Genomic DNA, 21,014 nt, shown 5'->3' with positions numbered 1-21,014 from the left:
ACTGAGAGTGCGATGCGGGGAGGCACCCCGGTAACACCGTAAGCGCTAAGGGCTGCCCGAGCCCGGCTATAGCGCGGTGCACCTGCTCCGCAACTGCAACCCAACCAGTCCAACAGCTTTTAAGGCGTCGAATTTAAAACGTCGGGTCTGACTGGAATTAGATTTCTATCCCTACACACACACACAACACGGTCAGAGGGCTGCTGCCACACTCGGGACGAGCGGCCGGGAGCTCCCAGAGCTGAAGCCGGGGAAGCGCCGCCCGGGCCGGGCACCTCCCGCCGCGCCGCTGCGAGCCCGGGGCAGGCGGAGGAGGGGAAGGAAAAAAGAGGGAGAGAAGGGAGCGACCAGCAGGGGGCGAGGGAACCCACTCAAGCGGACAGGCACGGTGTGTTGACTCACCTGCTTTGGCTCGTCCCCAGCTCAGCCGGCCGAAAAAGCCACGACGGGGGCAGTCCTCCCGGGTTTCCCTGCTGACTCATGCCGGGGAAGCGTTCCCTAAAAACGAACACGAGCACTCTCTGGAACTGGCCTGAGGCTGAGCTTAAAAGCCTGCACAGCCGTGTCGCTGCGGGACGGGCGGCGCAGCTGGGCTGGGCTCCGCAGTGCGAGCCCCGCGCCCCCGCCGGGCCGCGCCCCCGGGGCTTCCACAGCGGCTACCGGGCGCTCATCGTGAAACACTTTCGCGGGACCAGGGAATACCCGGAGGGGGGGCCGTGGCAGAGGAGTCGGCGCCGGCCGCCCTCGGAGAAAGGGCTCCAGGTGCTCCTCGGGGCGAGGGAGTCAGCGGGGCCGTGCCTCCTTTGGCCAGCCTTCCCCGATGTCCCGGGCATCCCGGTCCCCGGTGCCCGGGACAGCCGGCTGCCCTGTCAGCTAGGCTGTCCCCACGGCAGAGCAAGTGCCCCTCATCTGCGCTCCCCTCAGCCTGCGCAAGCAAAGGGGCTCTCTGGGAAAAGTTGTTTGTAAGGTGAAACGTTCACCAGGAAAAATCTGTAGGTGGAACAGGGACAATGGTGACCGCTGTCCACCAGCTCCTGCGCTAGGGTGTTAAAACGATGCACTAGAGATGCCCCTGCGACCTGGGTATGGAGGGTACGAGCGTCCACCCCAGGCAGTCCATCTGCAGGTGCCCCGAAGCGCCTTGCCTCGCCTTTGAGAGAAAAATCGCGTTACAGCAATAGCTCGTGCTGAAGGTGTATCCCACACAGTCATGGGGAGGGCTATTCACACTTTTTTCTTGCAAGATTAGCTGTTTTGGAGGTGTTTTGTTTGGGGGTTTTCTTGCTTCCATTTGTTTTGGTTTAGGTTTGGATACCGCGTTTGATTATGCCGGTTTTCTTTTTAAGTCAGTGACACAGCTTCAAGTCTGAATAATTATTTATTTGCACTTCTGGAAAGAGGTGCATGAGACGTCCAAATAAGCCCCAGTTATGGAATTGGAAACCTTCATTTCCGTAGGCGTACAGGTACATATATGAAGCCAGCAACGATCCGAAGCCCAGCACGAGATAAACAACGTCTAAAGACACCATGGATAATCATAAGGGTAACCAGACAGTTCTCTTCTAGTGCTCCCGAAGCACCAGCATCCCTCTCTTCAGATCTGCCCTCCATGGCTTGTAGGGTCACGTAGCGGTGCAGGAGAATTAACCTTTGGCTTTTTCTTATACAGTCTTTTGTGGCTTGATCATCTTTCTTCAGATCGCCGACTTACCGCGGGCATCCCCCTACAATTTCAGCCTCTGTAACCACGACGAGATACAAGAGGATCTCCTAAACGGTTTGGATCCACACAGGACCTTTAAAAATGAGGTTGGTGGTTTCTCTGGTGGCATCGGAGGGAAACTGTCGGGACGGCATTGCCTCCACGATTTTACCCTTGACCGCCGGCAGCTACTTTGTGAAAATCTCGATTAGCAAGTCGGGAGTTGGCTAGTTTAGTAAACCTGTGCCTGTGAAACAGGACGGGGAAGTTTTCTCCTACTCTCCTCCGGGGACCTTCCTAAAATGTGCTTCGCTGAAGCTGGGACTGGCAGGGACGGAGAGCAGGAGCCCGGGCGGCTGCTGCCAGAGCGCTACCCGACTCTTCCCGGCGCCTTGCACACCCGTAGGACTGAAAGTCGCTTGTGTAATGGTTCACCGACGCTGAGGATGGTGTCACGGTTCCAAAGGTGATAAGCGGTTTAGCAGTTACTCGGATGGTTCACACGCGCAGCCGGCGCTTAGCGGAAAGACCAGGCGGCGGCTGTCGGGACGGCGCACGGTGCGGGCAGCCCCGCCGCTGGCTCGGGCGGAGCGGCACCGCGCGGCACCGCTCCGCACGGCTCCCGCAGCCGCCCGTGCCCCGCGCGGCCCCGAGGGCGACGCGTGGCGGCGTACTGGGGCGCTGGGGTCGTTTATGATGGGGTGTTGGAGGCGGGCTGGCAGCCGGAGACGGCGACGCCGGGGGCCGTGGCGTTAACGAGCATCCCCTGTTGTTGTTTCCCTCCAGGAGCTACAACTCGATTTTCACACCTGCGAGGACGCGCCCTCCCCGCCGGCGGGTCCACAGCAGTCCGAGGTTCGCCCGGGTGCACGCATCCCCCGGCGGCTAGGTGGCATTCCCTTTCCATGAAAAAAAAAAAAATGGTGGGGGGAGCGTGAAAAGAGAGGGGAAAGGGGGAAAAGGGGGGGGGGGGGGGAGGGACAAACAGTGGGAAGCGGGGAGAGGGGTGTAGGGAGAGGGGTGCAGGGATGGGGGTCAAAGGGGTGGGCGGGCAGCCTTTTTTTAAGGGTGCGTGGGGAAGCGCTGAAGGGAGCCGGGATCGCGGGCTGGCGGCTCCGGCGGGGCCGGGGTGGTGACCAGCCGTCTCCCGCAGGGCGCCCGGCGGGCAGAGCGGGCGGCCCGGCTGCTGGAGTGCTTCCTGGAGAGGGCGCGGGGCTGCGGGCAGCGGCCGTCGCTGTGGCGGAGCACCCTCCACATCGTGCTGCGACACTGCCCCGGCTACCGGCCGCCACAGGTGGGTGCGGGGCCGGGGCCGGGGCTGCCCTGCCCTGCCGCGGGGAGGCCCGGGGCAGCGCCGGGAGCTCCACCGCGGCCGGCGGCGGGACGCTAACGCGTGTGCGGTGGCAGGGCGCTGCCGCCGGGGAGGCGAGCCGAGGCCCGTGCGACGAGAGCAAGGCCCGGGAGCTGATGGCGGTGTGGAGAAGCTACATCAATTTGGGATAGGTGGCTTCTGGGGGGTGGCTTGTCATTTTTTTTCTTCGCCGCCGGACTTTGCTGGATATTTATTGCCCGCCATCGCAATGAAGTCATCCTGCGGGTTGTTGTTGTTGGGTTGTTTTTTTTTTTTGGGGGGGGGGTTCCCGCCCTATATAATTTATTAAAAATAAACCAACAAGCAGTGACCGTCTTAAGTACAGAGGTGGTTCGCGCGGGTGTCCGGGTTGCGCCGTCGGAGGCCGGTGCATCGGGCGCTGTGCGGGCTCTGCGGCGGGTCTTCCCCGCGGCCAGCGCCAGGGCCGGCCGCTTCTGCCTGAGGGGAACGGGGGGCGGGGGCGATCCCCCCTCAGAATAAAAGGTAAAGTCGCGCGGTGTTGGCTGCAGGGAGCCTGTGTGGGGGCGGTCGCGGGTGACGGCTCTCAGCGTGCCCGGGGCCCTCGGGTGGGGGGGCCTGCCCGGCACCGCGCCCGCCGGCTGGGTGGCGCGGACACTCCCCTCCTCGCTGCGCCGCGCCGGGAGTAGCCGCGTCCGCCGCGGGGCCGCACCAGGGCTGCCGGGCAGCGCCGCCCGCCCCGGCAGCGGAACTCTGCCCGCCGCAGGGACCGTTTTCGGCGGCGCGCGGCGGCGTCAGGGGGCGGAGCGCCGGCCGGGCTGGCCGGAAGCGGTGGGGAGCGCTTCCTGCGGGCGCACGGCGTGCGCGTGGGGCAGCGATGGCGCGTGAGGGCGGCGGGCTGTTCGCCGGGTTCCGCGTGCTCGGCCGCTTCAGCGGGCACGTCCCGCACGTCCTGCGCTACCATGGCCGCCACCGCGAGTTCTATCTGGCCACCGCCGTCGGGCGCAGCGTCCACACCTACAACGTGAGTGCCTGGCCGCCGGCCACCCTCTTGCATGCCCCCGCCGGGCCTGGCCGCCGTTGGGCCTGAGGGAGGCCGGGGCGGGCGCGGGGCAGAGGCGGGCCGCCGCCACGACCCTTCCTCCCCTCACCCCGGCCCTCGCCGCCGTGAGGCGGGGGCCTGTGAGGGGCCGCGGCGCCCCAGTAGCGCAGGCCTCGGCGGCAGGCGGGGGGCTGCTCGCCGGCGGGCGGCTGGAGGAAAGGGGGCGGCGGGGTCTGCGGGCCGGAGCGGGCCGTTCGGCCGTGGGGGCACCGCTGGCCAGACGCAGTGCGCCGTGGCAGGCGGGGCGCATCCAGGCAGCCGAGCGCCCAGACGGTCAAGCTTTTCCTTCGCTGCCAGACAAACCAGAGCTCCCCCGCGGTTTCCGTAGCTGTGGTTTAGCGTTTGAGAGCGACAATTTTGGGGAGCAGTCCCCTAGGTCGTATTAAGACTTATGTGTGGGAGCAGAGGAGCGTAATTCCGTTCTGCAAGATATAAGCTTCTGATAATGACGCACCTCTTGCTGTACGATAAAAGCATCTTCAGTGTATAGAAGCAGTAACAAAGCAGAACTGAATCGAGTGATTACAGCGAGCAGCAGACTGCAGACAGCAGTAGATCTTGTACATTTATGGTGTTTTTTTACGGTTTGCTCCTGTCAGCCTTCTCCACAGACGATGAACTAAAATAGTAGTCATCATCACTAGGCAAAGATGACGGTAACTGAAGCAAATTCTATGTGAACAGAGATAAAAAAATAACATAGTGTGATTGTAGTGGAAATAAAGTAGAAGCAGAGGTGATGTGGAAAAAAAGTTGGCCAAGCGCTGCCAAGTGTCTAAACATGCACTTAGTTTCCTGTGCTTTAGGATAAAATATATTAAGAGGCACAATTTACTCTTGTAGTATCGTCTTTTGACAGATATATTGTTCCCTTCCTTTAGACCCACTGTGGGCTTTCCTGTAGATATTGTTGTAAACTAAGAGGAATAACTTTTATGTCTTGTGAGGCATGCAAATTCCTTATCTCACCTGGGTTGTTTCCTACAGTTTTGAATTTCTGTTTATAACAAATGCAACCAATTACTAAAAATGTCTTTAACATTTACATTGCAGGTGAAGAAACTTGGTATTGTGGCTGTGAGTAAGTATGCACAGATTGTTCATTCCGTTTTTGTGTGGTTTTTTTTAATGCATCTGACATCCGCACTTGATTCTCAACTAAAAAATGGAAAATTAATTATATATTAATATTTGCACTTAAATAAGTTGAAAGGCGTCTCAGAAATATGGGATATCAATTTGGGAATGAGACTGCTGTTGCAGCTGTAATTTAGTTCTCTTAGGGATATACCTTGTGAACCTCCTGTTCTTTCATCTTGCTCTTATAAGAGCACCCTTAGGCTTTAAGGACTGAGCAGTGAAGAAAGCTGTTAATTCCAGATACCTTTTTTTTGGTTGGTTTTGTGGTTATTAGAAGGTTGTGTTACAGGAGGAAAATAATCACAAGAATAGAACAGGTATGGATGGGACCAAAAGTCTTCAGGGAGTGTTAAAAATTGGCTGGACTGCTGGATACAAAGGAAATGAGTTGGTGGCTTGACATTCGGTTGGCAGCAAAGCATAGTGCCCTAGGTGTCAACAGCAGTGCCTATGTTGTTCATGTTCAGCACCTTCACCGACAGCCTGGGTGATGAGGCAGTGTGTGCTCCTAGTAAAAATTTGCAGAAGATACAATGTTAGGAGCAGTAGCTCACACCCGGAATGGCAGAGCTTCAGTGTGGGGAGGTGTTGCAATACACTAGGCCTGGGCCAACAGAAACCTCGCCCAGTTCAGCAAGGGCAAGTGCAGAATCCTGCACCTGGTACGGAACAAGCTGGGAACTGACTGGCTGTGTGGCATCCTGCTAAAAAGGAGCTGGGGCTGTGCTGGTGCCAGGTTGAGCATGGACCAACAATGCAGTAACTGAATAAGGCAAGCTGTGTACTGAGCTGCATTAGGAATGTGGCCAGCAGATCCGGGAAAGCTGTTACCCTCCTGGGCTTGGTGCTGGTGAGGCCATACCTGATACCCAGTTAGTGGTTGGCGCCCTCCCACTGCTCCTCTTTCAGGAGCGATGCTGAGGAACTGGGGTGTGTCGCACACAGCATGAGAACTGGATTTTAGTCTTGCGAAGGGACAGATATGGGGTGACCTAGAGGCAGCCTGTTACCTGAAGGGCAGTTATAAGGATGGCAAGGCTAAATTGGTGGTGGTGGTGGTAGTAGGCAGAGTAACAAGGGGCAACAACCACAGATAGCAGTTTGAGAGGTTGGTTCTCTGAACTTTCTAATTGCGGTGTGCTTAAAACTGTCTTGGCCTAAGCAGACTTCCACACAGCTCATGTGGAGTACCAGGTCTCTGTAACCTGATTGCAGGCCTAAGTCACTTCAGAGGATCTATGGGAAGATGTCTGATGTGTTCAAACAAATGAAACCTCTCATTAAGTGCAGCCTTTTTTATGTTCTTAGTTTAATTTGTCCCATTGAAGTTGTGTTTCAGTACAGCAAAAGGTACAGATTTCTTTGAGAGAGCAACATTGCGGGTAAGGCTGCTGTGCGTTGATGTAAATTTGTATCGTAGATGCACTCCCATGGAGACTGGTGTTTTCCTGTGCAATCATTAAGCACCTTGATTTGCATTTTTATATTTCCCTAAATTGAGAGTATTTTTCCCTAGAGTATTTCTTTTTCATTTCAATTTTGTACCACTTGGGACCAGAGCAACAGCCTCCCAATGTGATCTGGAGCTTGGATGCTTTTACAGTTTGAGCTAGTTAAGTAACAGATCTCATAGTACTCTTCCTAAACCAGTCACAAGGTGGGGAGTGAGATGGATTCTTAGAGGGTGAATTCCTGATGTCTTTAGCTGTAATCAGGAGACAGGTACAGGAGTGGATTACTAGCTTCCAGGTCTGCAGCATGGCTTAACCTAATAGGCATTGCTAATGCTGTGACTTTTGATTTATCATGTTTCCAGTCCAGTGGCCTCAGGGGCTCTGACAGTCTTCGTAAGTGTTAATGTTGGGATAAATTCTTTATAAGCCTTCATGAAGCTAACATGTGCCTTCACCTACAGTAATAATTCAGTAATTTATTGTTACGTGTTTTTCAAAAGAACCACCATGTGATCTGTCAGTCTGATGTTATGTTGTTACTGATGTGATGTTATTTATGGTAATAGTTGCAATCATTTGAAATGTGTGTGTTTCTCCAAGAAATTCAACAACATTCAACAAGAGAGCTTTCTCAGTGGGTCACCCGGCAAAATAAATACATAAAAGACTGTCAGGCTTTCTCTTGTGTTATGAACCTGAAACTTGAACTTTTCTTTTGTTTGATTAACAGGTAATGCTTTGCCAAGAGAGATTACATGTTTGGCTGCAGACCGCATGTTGATATTTGCTTCATATGACAATATTCTCCATGCTTTTGCCAGGAACAAAGAGGTTTTTATTAGTTTAATTATTACTTAGTAGTACAACACAGTTGTGTATGTTTGTGTTTTCAAGACTGATAATTTCCTACAAATGTCTATTTCTGTAGATGTTCAGTAGTTTCAATTTTAGGGAAGCAAAACCTGTGGAAGGAGGAATAAAGAGCTTAAAATAGGAGACTCTAAGAGCAAATTCTGTAATACCTGACCTGTGTTTTATATATTAATTATAATAACGATGTAGTTACCTAAACATAAGAAAATTGTTATTTCACATAAATGAAATAAATTGACATTAAATCAAGTAATTAAAAATATTTAGTTAAAGTATTTTTACAACAGTTTTAAATTATCAGAGAAAATTTATATTCCACTTAGTTGTATGGCCTTTCCATGTATTTTATTTAAGCTTGTTGCTGATGTGTTAGCTGTGTTATGTTAATATGATATCCTACCTGAAGAGGTTATATTGAAAACATTTTTATTTTGAACTTATAGGTGGTGCATACCTATGAAGGTCACAAGGCAAGGATACACCTTCTGCAGCCTTTTGGTGATCATGTCATCTCTGTGGATGTTGATAATGTTCTTATTGTTTGGAATATACAATTAGAAGGCAAGCAACACTTCTGTTACTGCTTGATAGGATAGCTGCTACTTTATAGGAATTGTAAACATTCAGTAATTTTTTTAAAAGTTTTTTAAAATACACATGTTCAGAAATAGCTTACTCTTAAGAAAAAAAAATCCTTAACTGTATAATCTTCAAACTGTAATGTGAAGTCCTAATCCTGCAGTAATTTTTCATGAATGGATCCTGCACCACATGCAGAGACCCAGTCAGATTCCATATAGTGTAGAGAGATATGCTGATATGGAAATTGCATTTCAGTGTTCCATTTTCTGGTGAAGGCGGTGGTACAGCATCTTTGGCACCATCTCTGAAATCCTGTAGTTCCTTGATATTTACCAGTCTGGGTAAGACTAAATTCTTAGGAAAAATATTTTGTTTATGTCAGCATCTTCTCATGCCATTATAAAGTGCCTTACAAAATCGTGCTTCAGTGCCCTGAATTTTTTTTCTTTAGAAAGCATTCTCATTGGTTTGACCAATGTAATTCCCTAAATGCGGGATCTTGAAAGTGGCTGTAGACAGGCTTTAGAGATTTGAAGTTGCTATAACAAACAAAAGGCATGCTAATCCAATGAGTTGTTTTGCTCAGGCAGGAGCAGGAATCCTTCAGAAAGATATAAATCACTATGGTTTTGCCAGCACTGTTGTACTAGGTAGGCTTATAGGGAAAAAAAATATACCTTCAAGCCAACAGATGTTATAATGTAAAGAAGTTTAGCCTGTCCTGTTACACATTAGCTAATCCTTTAATGCAAGAAACACTGGTTATGGGATTTGTACAGAGTAAACATCAGTTCTGCCTTTACATTTGCCAAGGAATAACAAGCCTGCAGATTTGTAGGGATAGGCATGCTAAAATTTTTCTTACTTTTTTGCAGAGGAGTATCTTCAAGTGGATTTTGATAAGGCCACTTTTGCAGTTTCTGCAATTCTGCATCCCAGCACCTATTTGAATAAAATTCTCCTTGGGAGTGAACAAGGGAGCTTGCAACTATGGAATATAAGATCCAAGTAAGATTTTTAATAACTTGGATACACTTCATGTTCCAAGTAGTTTGATAAGCAGTAAATAATACTTTTAAGTAAAGTAGGTTTTGAACATGGAGTCTTTTACTGAAACCTTTGGCACAAGTTTTCTGTTGGTCTGTCTCCAGGAACAAAGAATGCTGCTGCTCCCTGAATGCTGATGACTTTCAAGTTGTGTATTGTCTATTCAACCTGTAAAATGTCAGGAATTGTCCGGGATTTTTTCTTAATTACAGTTTTGTTTGGTTTTTTTTTTTTTTATTTCTTGGAATCACATAGCTTTCCCATGAAAATAATTAAAATAGTAGTAAATGCATGTTCAGGCCTTCTGCCTCCTGTCTTCCAAGCTTAATTTTTTGGTTGTTGTGGTTCCAAGAAGTGCTGGCAGGTAGTGTGGAGGTAATTCCTAGTATTTGATCCTTATACTCAAATAAGAGATGTGTAGACATGTAGTTGTATCTGAGCATGTCCCAGTAGAGCACCATCCATAATGGCAGTATTTCATGCCTACTGCGATCAGCTCCTTTTCTAACTTGTGAAAGTTACAGCTACAGTAACTTCCCTGCATTTTAATGTACCTGCTGCAAGTAGGTGTTAACTCAGCTTGTGTAGGTCAGTGTTTCGTTCTAATAATTGCTGTATACTTTTAGTGATATCACTGCTAGAGTTCTTTTGTTTCATAATCTAATGTATTGGAGGTGCTGTATATGCTATGTAAATCAGGAAGTACGAATAACCTAAAAATACAGAAAAGTAAATGTCTCATAGTACTGATGTCTCTTCAACGCCTGTCACAGCATCTGAGGTGCAGTACATCCTAGATGACAAAAAGTCTTGCTTAGATGGCTTGGCTTCTCTTACGATTGTGTAAAAACTTATGGGACTGTAACTGCACTTTAAGCAATGTTTCTGGGTTATGGAATATATTTTTAACTGTTCCCTACATAGATAATTTTGTAGATAGGTATGGGCAAAATTAGACAAGTAAATTGGAAGAACTGAGGGGAAAGTTTGATGGTTTCTGGGAAGAAAAGGAGGGGTGGTAACACATGGCTGCTAGCAGTCATTCAAGAATGGCAACCTATGTCTGTGGTGACGGAATAGTTTTTTAATCATGTCTGTGCTTAAGTACTGTCTTCATAATTTCACCTCAAATAAGTACTGCATGACTGCCTTGTCGATGAACAGTCTTGCTTCACATTTTGGCTGTTACCATTTCTGAAAGAAACAGTGTGGGGTGTGTTAGTAATATGTGTTAGTATCTTCATTTAAGGAAGTTACTCTGCAAATGAAAGATTTGGTTTTATTAAAAGTTGGACCAAGACTGAATTTTCTTATTGATGTTAAGAATTGTGAAGAGATTTGTTCAGAGCAGAAACTCAAGGGGAGCAGCTGACATAGAAGGGGTCTTCTCCTTATTTCTGTTATGTAATTATGTCACCTTTGCAGTATTAATGCATGACACTAACTTTTTCAATAAAAATTAACCATAAGTTTTATTCTTAACCTTACTTGGTATTATCACAGAGGTTTTTTTCCTTCTAACTGATTTGCAGGGACAGAAAGCTGTTGTACTTTTCTGTGCAAGTGCATATAAAGCAGCCATTTTGTTGTGGAAAATCCCTAAGGGTAAACTAACTTACGTGTTTTGTGTCTTGTTTTCCAGCAAACTCTTATACTCGTTTCCAGGATGGCATTTAGCAGTCACAACTCTTGAACAAGTTAGTATTTTTAGCATCTTATTTTCTTACGTGACTGGTCAAGAATAGTGTGCAAAGTATCATTGTTTAGAGTTACAGCAGTAAAGATGACTTGTGTTCTTTCAGGTAATTTTAATAACCCTCTCTTGAGCATATTAGACATTGAAGAGAGGTAGACTTGAAGGCTTAATCTCTGCCCTTCCTCTAGTCCTAGTTCTGTTGCATTTAATATCTTAGCTGGTTTGTGTTCATTACATCTGCAGTCTTTAATCACTGAATGATGTAATGAATTCACAGAAACAGTCTGTTTGCAGGACGCATGTGTATTGTGTAACTTCTTGTAGTTGTTTGCTAAATTTATTTTGCTTTGGATGTTAATAAAATACAGATTTTGCTGATTCAAGGAAAGATTTTTCTCATTGTATTTGCTGTATTTTTGTAGAGATAAAAATTAAGTAGAACTTACTGGTAGCATTGACAGCTTTGAAAATGGTCTGTAGTTGTCCTGGGTAAAACTTGTAAATATGAGGATGTGTGGCAGGTATATATCTACCAGCACTACTGAAAACTTGAGGTGGGGTGTTTTTAAAAGAAGTTCCAGCTTCTAGAAACAGAATTGTTTCATCTAGTGGAGACTTAAGTGCAAAATCTTGCATCTCCCATTTTTTGTTTAGATCAGATGTTTAGTCGTGCATTAAGGTACTATAGACAGAAGATCTCATGTGGGAGGCCTTACTTGGTTCTTTACTATTTATTCTAGACTTAGATACATTGGCGTGGTATTAGTAGTGTAGCAAAAATTTTTTCCTTTTTCATTTCAGTTGTTCAATTTTTATTGCAGGCTCCAGCAGTGGATGTTGTTGCAGTTGGTCTTGTATCTGGTCATATAGTTGTTCATAATATTAAATTCAATGAAACTCTGATGAAATTTCAACAAGACTGGGGTCCCATCACAGCAATATCTTTTCGTACAGGTAAGTCTTAGTTAGCATTTTTAGTGGAAGGTAGAAAAACATGTTTTGATAAAACATTTCAGAATCAAAATTTGGGCTGAGAGTTTTAGTTCTGAAAGGTTGCAGATAATCTAGAAAAGTAAGGTAAATCATGCATCTTCATAATACTGGCTGTTTTGTAGCATTTTTTTGCATACTGGCTCAGTGCACAGGAAGTGTGAGATACAGTACTCCTTTTTCAATGAAGAGTAAGACAGTTTGTTTACAATGTGCCAAGAGCTAACAGTACACAGTTACCAGAGTTAGTGCAGAATAATCAGTACACTATAAGTTGGTATCTAAAGCTACCTGTCAGCACTGTCTTCCCCCTCTAAAATGAAGTTGGAATGTTTATAGTTGGGTGAGTACTGAATGGATGTTACTGGGAAGCACTGTTTTTATTCATAGCTTTTTTTTTTATTTAACAAGCAGTTACTGATTACTAAAGCTAGTTACTTTAATGTTGATCCTGCCTACAGAGCTGTTGATACTGAATCTAATCTCTCATTTGAATAGACAAACTTGCAAATCTTAACAGAATATAGATTGATGCAGACCCTGTTGAGGTAGAATCCTAGTGGAGATGCTTGTGGAAAGACTTGTGAGAAGTGGAAGTAGTGCCTTTTTGTGTCAGCGGTTTAACTGAGAATATTGGTGTGTTAGGTTAAATAACTTCCATTGCCGACTTGAATATGTGGCTTTTGGACGTTCTGTAATAGCTCTCTCTTCCTGTCTTTATAGTTATGAAATTTAGTGTAAATATAACCTGATTATTTTGAACTCATTTACTTATTTTAGTGTTTGAGTAAAGTACTTTTCATTTGAGTTAAAATGAACTTGGCAAATTTCCCTATCTGTGAAGCTTTACCCAAAAAGAATACCCTAGGCCTGTCTGATTTAGTTACCTATGATGTGTATAATTCCAAATTGAGAACTGGCTTTTCCTTTTGATGAAGTGGAAAGATTAGTTGCCAATTATCCAGGACATTCAGTGGAGTTTTATCTTAAAATCATAGTCATTGACATTAGAAAAGACCTTTGACATCATCAAATTCAACTGACTAATGTATGTGGTATGTTTTTAGAAGTTAGTATGATGATCTTAATATCAGACAGGATAGAGCAAATAGAACAAAATCAGAAATCCTGTGAATTGAGGTTTTAATTATTGCTTAGAATCATTGACTAAACAGTGATCAACTTCTGGAATTTATTTTTGCAAGCTGTTGAGCAAAAAACTTAAGAGGATTTATAAAAAGGACTGATAACTTCTAGAGTGGTGATACAGTATCTCTCACATCTTGAAATATAAAGGCTAGTATGTTTGGGGAAGAATCTGGGGTATAAAGTAACTTCTGAAAATGGTACAGGTACAGTGTGTCTTGTGCTTTCAAGCAAAACGTTTAGCATCAGCTGCTGTATTTAGATATATTTGTTGTTATCTGATATGAGAAAATCCTGATTTTATTATCAGTACACAAAACCTTTTGAACTTCTTTTTTTGATTTTTTTTTTTTTTGAGCAGACGGACACCCTGTAATGGCAGCTGGTAGCCCAGTCGGACACATTGCTTTGTGGGATCTAGAAGAGAAGAAACTAATGTGTCAGATGCAAGATGCCCATTCAACAGCAATAGCTGGTATGTCGTTTGTCCCTGGAGAGCCACTCCTTATTACTAATGGTGCTGATAATGCTATACGGGTAAGTTACTACAGCTGCTGCTATCTGCCGTTATGGTTTTGTTTTTTTTTTCTTTTGCAGTCCTCTTAAGTATAAACGTTTAGTTTGGATTGAAATAGCAGTTATCAGGTTACTGAAGTTGCTGGCCCCGAGCTGGTCTGTATTGAGGCAGTTTAAGGGTTTGCTGCTGTGATGTCATTGCTTCATTTACTGCTTCATGGTAGCCTTGAAGGGCAAAGCTTTGGATCCGCTTTTCCAGAACCACAGGTTATATCCTGCTGCCCTATCTTAAATCTTGATCTATTTCTGTAATGTTCTAGGTCATGAGCAGTTGCTGTTCATAAGTGTCCTTTGTGCTGCCTGTCTTCTGATGCCATTCACCTTTAGTGGAGGGGCAGAATGAACAGCAGGAAACTATCAGCTGCTGTGGTGGAAACCCAGAGTTTTAGGTTCAAGGATGAAAGCCAATGTATGAATTTTGCTGCACCAGCTCCCAGCTATACTTGTTCCACTGCCAAGAGGTGTAATTAATGGCAGGGCAGTGTTTACCAGCTTTGTTTTTCTGCTTGCTTTTTGGGAGGTAGGTGTGGATTTTTGATGGACCTGGTGGTACAGGACGTGTACTGAGAAGCCGAATGGGACATAGTGCACCCCCAACAAAAATCAGATACCATGGCCAAAATGGAGAACAAATTCTTAGTGCAGGTATGAATTCTCATTCTTCTCTTTAGTTTAATTTCCTGCTGTAATAAAGAAAACCTGCAGACCAGAGTGCTGTCTTTGTTTTATTAATACAATAGATTATATTTCATGTGTTAGTATGTGTACTTATGAAACGTAGAAAGTGAAAGCGTCATTCATTACTGTATCAAACTGTTTAATGATTTCCCTAGAAGAATCTATATCCATCGGTAGGCTGATAAGTGGTGGCAAGCAGAAAAGCTTAGGAGATGCTTTTGTCATCCATATTTATGTGTTTGAACAAGTATTGTTTCGTTATCTCCAGCTATTAGCTGGACAAAATGAAAACCTGTTAACAACTAGGGAGATTCTGTTGTGCTTGGGCAGCATAATGCATTTAGTAACTAGAAGAGCCACTCCACTCTTCCCACTAGTTTGAGGAAGCTTTGTGGGTTGCAGTGTCTTCATAATTTGTTACAGCCTCATTGTGTCTGTAATACATATATTCCCAAAGTTGCTTGGTAATAGTCTGAAAGTGTAAAAATGCCTAAGTGACGACCCTTCCTTAGAAACTAGCATATTTTAAAATCTATAGACTCCTTAGGAAATGAAGTGGTAGATCAAACTGTTTTGCGGCCCAGAACACTTCAGTAATGGAATAATAGAGCCTTTTCACTTAATGTTTAATTACGCTGAAATAATGGAATTGTCTACGTAGGCAATGTTTGAAAACATTACACTACATATCTAATACATGCTAAAACCACCTGCGCTAAAATCTCTTGCAGATCATTCAACTAGTTACTTGGCAGTAAGTCAGCTCACACCAGATGAACCATACTAACATCAAGAGTTGTCTAACAAATCCTCACATTGCTTTTGCAGTTTACTGCTTTGTTAACTAAGAAACATGGAAGGCACAGAGGCTACCACTGAAGTGAAAGGGTCTCAAGCTTTGAGATATAAAGTATCTGCAGTGTAAGGAGACTGACCTTTTACATTGCTTTCTGAACCAGTGGTAAAACTTTGTGCAACAGAAAGGAGGTAGCAATGCTGTGGGGTGCTGTTCCAGTGCTGCTGGATTCCTTAAAACAGGACATCCACAAAATAACTTTGGATAGTTTCATCAGTGTTGCTGGCTTTCATCCTGCTTAACATTTCTCCCCGTTGCCGGTATATACATCCTGCCTTACTTCTGTATCATAGCAGCATGGAAAGGTTGCTTAAATACTGTAATTGTTCAGTTGTCTTTCAGATTCTTTAATTTCACTTTGACAAATTTTCTGTTTCCTTGGTTGGCATAGTAAAAATTTTTTGTGATTCTTAAAAGTCATCTCAGTGCCTTTAGTTTTACATGCATTAATTTTCTGTTAGTTTCAAGTTCCACCTTGTCCACATCTCTGTCACCAAGTGGACTTGTTTCCTAGTTTCAAATTTGTGTCTTCTGTCTCTTTATTAAATGAAATGAGATTTGTATCAGTTCTGTGAACATTGGTCACTAGGTACAGGAGGGAAGTCCCTTTACTGTGCTGGTTTACAGGAAAGATGGACAACTTGGCTTTTACTATTTTTGTTTGGGTTAGCTTACTGGCTAACCTAGGTATAGTTCTTAACCAACCATAGCATGTGTGTGTTAGACAAAGGATAAAGAAAGGAATATTGTAGTTGGTGAGGGAACAGCTAGATAATCATGGTGGACAATGGAAGGGGACAGGAATTAAACGTAGAGAAGATACCCATAAAAAAGGGGCCATTCTGATCATGTGTAGGGCAAAGTAGTAGGAATAGGACATAGGCCATAGAAAATCAGGCTCTGTTAGTTCCACTGCTTATTGTGTATCTGTTTGGTTTTTTTTCTTGGACCAGAATTTTTAGTAAACACTTTTATTATGGTGTTTGAGGTTTCTTAGTACTTGTCTTCTGCTTTTCTTGGTCAATAACCTGTGGTTATTTTGCCCTTCACTGCTCTCTGCTAATATTTTGTCAGGTCAAGATGGAACATTGCAGTCTTTTTCAACAGTGCATGAAAAGTTCAATAAAAGTTTAGGACGTGGTGAGTATTTCAGTGGCAGTACAAATATTGGTGAAAAAAACCCTGAAAAGTATTTATGTAAGCAGGAGATAAAACGTTAAGTAGGCCTTATTGTCACTTTTTACTGTTGTATGAAAACTATCACCTCGGTCGTTCTGCAAACTCAGTCCTTCCTGATGTATATAAAGTTTTGTTAGTACATAAGAAAAGTAATTTCTGTAGCCTTGCAGTGTAGGTTATTTCACTGCAGAAAATGTTGGGCATGATTTTTGTATTAAAAATGTGTAACACAGCAGTTGACATTTCAGCATATGTAATTACAACTTTTTACCCCATTTGCTTTCTATTCAATTTACTGAATTATTAGTTAATTCGTATTTCTTGACTTGACTTTTGAATTAAAGTAGAATTTTATTTAAAAGGCACATGTTCCACACAATGCCATGGTTAAAGGGACACTTTCTTGTACAGTTCAGAGAGCCAGGCTCATAAAGACTGAAATAAATATTTTTAAAATATCTTTATCTATATATTGATAAGCATGTTTATAGATAGATTTGATTGTTGAAAGGGCTGAGTGTCAGGTACTGCTTTATATAGTCACATCTGTGTGACCATGGTTGTAGCTGTGATGGGGAGACATCCTGCCTCAGGATGTCGGCATAAGATCCCAGAACAAATGGGTTGAGTAGTACCTCTGTGAATGTAATAGGCTAGGGATTTGCTCAGTATCATGTGAATTTTGATAAGAAAAACTATTAATGTTCTTAGCTCTTCAAACCCTAGATAACAGAAATGCTGTGTTAATGTAAGCCAAATTTTTCCAAATTTAATAGGAACTTTACATTTAGTAAAACAATCCTTTTAAACCATTATTCTCAGATCTGTCCATGAGATTGAGACACTTTTTTTTTTTTTTTTTTTTTAAGGTTCAATTAACAAAAAGAAATCAAAAAAGAAAGGTCTTAAGCTTGATACAATGGCACTTCCACCAATTACAGTCTTTGCTTCAGGTAAGTAGTCTTTGAGATACCTTACAGAGCTCATCATGTCTTCGTTTTGTCTTTTAACCCTCAAGACTGTACTGTTTTGAAAACTCGTGCTGTATCAAGATGATATGGTTGAGATTATGTGGCCCTTCATGAGCTCTTGAGTGACAGTTTAAAATGACATTTTACTTCGTAAATTTTCCTGTTACTTCAAAAAAGAGCATTTTATTTCAAATGTCTTTGTTTAATTTGCTCTTTGCTTGAAAATCTCCAGCACAGGAGCCAGAATCTTCTGGTGTACATATTATTCCAGACTGGAGAACCAGCAGTTGTGACGGGGTGTGTGTGTGTGTGTGTTAGCTGAGGAATCTTAGTTATTGTTGTGGTTGATTTTTGATTCCTCAGTGCCTTTGAGCCACTTCTCAAAGTCAAATTTCAATTACTCTATTCATTTGTAATTCAGTATGCAAATAGTGTACCTAACTTCTTGAAGCAGAATTGCAGTTATCTTTGCTTCACCAAAACGTGTTTCTTTAAATTAATGACCTCCTCTTAAGGGTAGCTATTCTTTCGTCTTCTGAGAATGGCTGATTGTTTCATATGTTGAAAGGTTTGGATTTACAATTTTGTGTAGTCATTTTGCCTACATATGGTATGTATATTTGCAGACATCAGTGATACAGACAATTTGTACACACTTGCTGCGCATGTTCGTGTGTGTATATATACCTTGATGTACTTCTGAAATTAATATTAGACCTGCCTGATTGATACAAGGTGGTAGAACTACCTGAAATGTGTTTTGGAGACATAAGAAAACATGTACTTAAGTACATTTTAATTAGAATTATTTCTCTTTGCCTATATTGTCTTTGGTGAATTGAACCAGTTTATATCTGGTTGTTTTATTCTTTTCAAGTTCTAGAAATACCCAATTTCAAGCTCTCAAGGTTTTTTATGTATAAATTCCAGGGAAAAAAGTGAACTTGCTCATTATTTAGATCCTCATGTATAATATTTGACTACAGAGTTTGGATACTGAACTTTTGAGGAATTATTTTCCTGCCAATCAGGAAAGTATTTTGCTATGTGGAGCAGACTGAGCTTTTAAACCCTGTTAATCTCAGGGCTTCTGCTGCTTCAGCTGCAGCAGATGCAGTTAAGAGACTTAGCTGGAAATGTGTACATTGAGCATTTAAACCGTTTAAGTTTAAATGTGCTTTTTAAACTGCATAGACTCAAAATATTTAAGACATGAAATATAATACACCAAAAAAATGCTTGTGGTTTTGTTAGCATCTTAGTTACACTAGTATGCACAGTGGCTTATCACATGGTTTTCCTGAGTGGTAGCCTTTTGACTGTCCAACAAGAATGCTAAATATGAACTAAAGGTATTTCAAATTACTCTTTCTTATGAAACCAGAAGAGCTTACTTGACTTTAGAATGATTATTTCTAAAAGTAGTATGTGTTACATTGCAGAAGTGGCTCATCAGAGTGACTGGGATAGTATTGTTGCCTGCCATCAAGGGTATATAACCTGTACAACCTGGAACTATCAGAAAACTTCCATGGGAGTTCATAAACTGAGGCCAGAAGAATTTAGCAAACACAAACCTATTGATATATATGCAACAGTAAGTTTTTTTAGGATAATGTTTCTTCAGCATTACATTATATGCGGATTTGATTTCTGTTTGTACAGAAGTGGTTTAGAATGAAAAAGCACTATCCAGACATGTTTTAGTTCCTTTGCAAAGTGCTTGCTGCCAGCTTAGTGTGTCCTACTAGCTGTTTTGTAAAGCATATGGTCTTTAAGAAATGTGCTGAATACGTATTTTTTCCTTAAACATCCAGGTTAAGTGCAGATTTTATTTTCTGATTCAGATAGGTGGTTAATGTTTACCTTTGATCTGTCATCATGACATAGAGTTAGCTATATGTCTGTGATGATAAACTGGCTCAGTGAATGCACTTTGCTGAAGATACCTTTTTTTTGGTAATACAGAAAAATGTATTTCCAAATTGCAGGCAGGGTATTCCCTCTACAATGTTTTCCAACTTGAGCTGGACACAATGAAAGTCAAACACTCATTTAAAGAGATATAAATGATTACTGAGGCTTATGAGCTTGCAAGACAAGAAGTTGCTGTGGCATACTTGATGTGTTAGGCATTCATACTACTACTGTATCTTGTGCTGAATTGTTTTTCTGACCTTATGCTTAGTAGTTAAGTGGTAGACAAGATCAGTTGTAAATACTTTCTTTAACTACTAAATTCTTTGGACTGTTTTTCAAATACATCTAGATCATTGTTTCTTTGTTTCTTGCTATTCTAAACTCCGTATGAATTTACCCTGTTTTGGGGTTCCATTGGCAGTATGGGCTTTGAAAGAGACATGCAGCTGGCGTGCTTGAACTTCATCTTTGGGAATGTGTTTGTGGATGTCTTTTATTATATAGTTTAGTCATTTATTGATATTAGATATGACTTCTGATGGATGTCACTAAGTCAGTGTTTCATTATCCCTCATAAGCATGCACTGCCATATTTATTACTTATTTGCTTATTTTAAGTACTTACTTGCTTATTTTAAGAGCTCCTCTGTCTGCTTTTTTGAGATGTAATCGTTTGTTTGGTGCAGATTTCCTTTAAGAAGTCTAATTAGAACATGTTAGTACTTTGTATTCCTGATATGTTATATGTCTTCTAATAACTTTGCTAATTAGATAAAGAATTATATTTTTATTCCCTTGAAAGGCAGTTGACATTACATCATGTGGAAACTTTGCCGTAATTGGGCTGTCAACAGGACAGGTAGACGTGTATAACATGCAGTCTGGCATTCACAGAGGGCGCTGTGGCAAAGAAAAAGGTAAGAATTGCTACACTTCTAAAATACTGACTCTAACAGAACAGCAACAACGTGGTCTTCTGTTATCTAGGAAATTTAACATAACTTCTGAGTTGATTGGAGAATATTCCCAGTTTCTCAGATTACCTACCCTACACTGTCCTATCTTACACTGTAATCACAAGTAATTTGAAACTGCTCTGAAAAGTACAGGATCCCTGCTAGTTTTAACAGCACTGATGTTAGCATATGTTTGGTTTTAATTAACACAAAATTGTCAGTTACCAAAATGGTTAGCACTAAAATGAGATCCTCTGGCCTCAGCTTTTTTTGAGATAATGACATTTTCAGTACTTGGCTTCTTGTTATAGAGTTCTGTCTCTGAGGTAAATGTTCCCATCTGTTTTTTCCTCCCTGCTTAAAAATGAAAGAGTACTTTACATGCATGGGAAATTGAAATCCTAAGCCAATCCAGTTCTTTGTATATGCTACTATTTTCAATTACCCAGCTGCAAACTTGGGACTTAACGTAAGTGACAGTGTTCAGACTTTCCCTTTTAATAGTTGCATACATACATATTTCATGCCACGTAGCCTCGTGTTTGCTGTTTTTTTAAAGTCTGCAAGTTATAATAGGGCCCTTGTAATCTGAATTTTTTTGTTGTAGAAACAATGAAAGAGTCATGATGAACTCTTACACCTTACTGGGTTTCTAAAAGCCATCTAGCATAGCAAACATGAAGTGGTGTCCTGATAACATCATTACCTGATAGTGGGATGAATTTTGTAAGTTCAGTTACTGGCCAGTAGCCCTAGTCATAGATTAAGAAATAAAATTGATCCAAAACTAGAGGAGCTGTGCCTTATCTTTAC

At 43.0% G+C, this 21,014-nt stretch overlaps 2 protein-coding genes across 3 annotated transcripts in view; both read left to right on the top strand.

Annotated features, from left to right (window-relative positions):
- The first annotated feature begins 480 nt into the window (after positions 1–480).
- On the top strand, positions 481–3,306 carry LOC121081261 (homeotic protein female sterile-like). Its single transcript, XM_040580133.1, has 4 exons — positions 481–762; positions 1,702–1,812; positions 2,227–2,560; positions 2,859–3,306. Exons 1-4 carry the CDS (start codon positions 481–483, stop codon positions 3,206–3,208), a joined length of 1,077 nt encoding a protein of 358 aa, XP_040436067.1. The 3' UTR covers positions 3,209–3,306.
- A 569-nt stretch (positions 3,307–3,875) lies between these two features.
- Positions 3,876–21,014, top strand: part of WDR36 (WD repeat domain 36) — a 31,213-nt gene continuing 14,074 nt past the window's right edge. For both annotated transcript variants that reach the window (XM_040580010.1, XM_040580009.1), the window contains exons 1-13: positions 3,876–4,059; positions 5,191–5,218; positions 7,462–7,562; positions 8,048–8,165; positions 9,062–9,194; positions 10,876–10,930; positions 11,751–11,883; positions 13,427–13,602; positions 14,166–14,286; positions 16,250–16,315; positions 17,224–17,307; positions 18,768–18,922; positions 20,048–20,162. In XM_040580010.1, the coding sequence (XP_040435944.1) occupies positions 3,913–4,059; positions 5,191–5,218; positions 7,462–7,562; positions 8,048–8,165; positions 9,062–9,194; positions 10,876–10,930; positions 11,751–11,883; positions 13,427–13,602; positions 14,166–14,286; positions 16,250–16,315; positions 17,224–17,307; positions 18,768–18,922; positions 20,048–20,162 (1,432 nt within the window). In that variant the 5' untranslated portion in view covers positions 3,876–3,912. The remainder of the gene's footprint in view (positions 4,060–5,190; positions 5,219–7,461; positions 7,563–8,047; positions 8,166–9,061; positions 9,195–10,875; positions 10,931–11,750; positions 11,884–13,426; positions 13,603–14,165; positions 14,287–16,249; positions 16,316–17,223; positions 17,308–18,767; positions 18,923–20,047; positions 20,163–21,014) is intronic.

Source organism: Falco naumanni, chromosome Z (genome assembly GCF_017639655.2).
Source record: "Falco naumanni isolate bFalNau1 chromosome Z, bFalNau1.pat, whole genome shotgun sequence".
In the NCBI taxonomy this organism is placed as follows: domain Eukaryota; kingdom Metazoa; phylum Chordata; class Aves; order Falconiformes; family Falconidae; genus Falco; species Falco naumanni.
The sequence above is the reverse complement of the archived record's forward strand: the minus strand, read 5'-3'. Positions and strand labels throughout refer to the sequence as shown.

What these genes read in the sequence shown, in the direction of transcription:
- LOC121081261 (XM_040580133.1), top strand. Translation starts at nt 481, where the DNA reads ATGCCGGGGAAGCGTTCCCTAAAAACGAACACGAGCACTCTCTGGAAC. An exon ending in CCTCGGAGAAAGGGCTCCAG is followed by an intron (nt 763 to 1,701) that starts GTGCTCCTCGGG and finishes ATCTTTCTTCAG; the next exon opens with ATCGCCGACTTACCGCGGGC. An exon ending in CGGGTCCACAGCAGTCCGAG is followed by an intron (nt 2,561 to 2,858) that starts GTTCGCCCGGGT and finishes CGTCTCCCGCAG; the next exon opens with GGCGCCCGGCGGGCAGAGCG.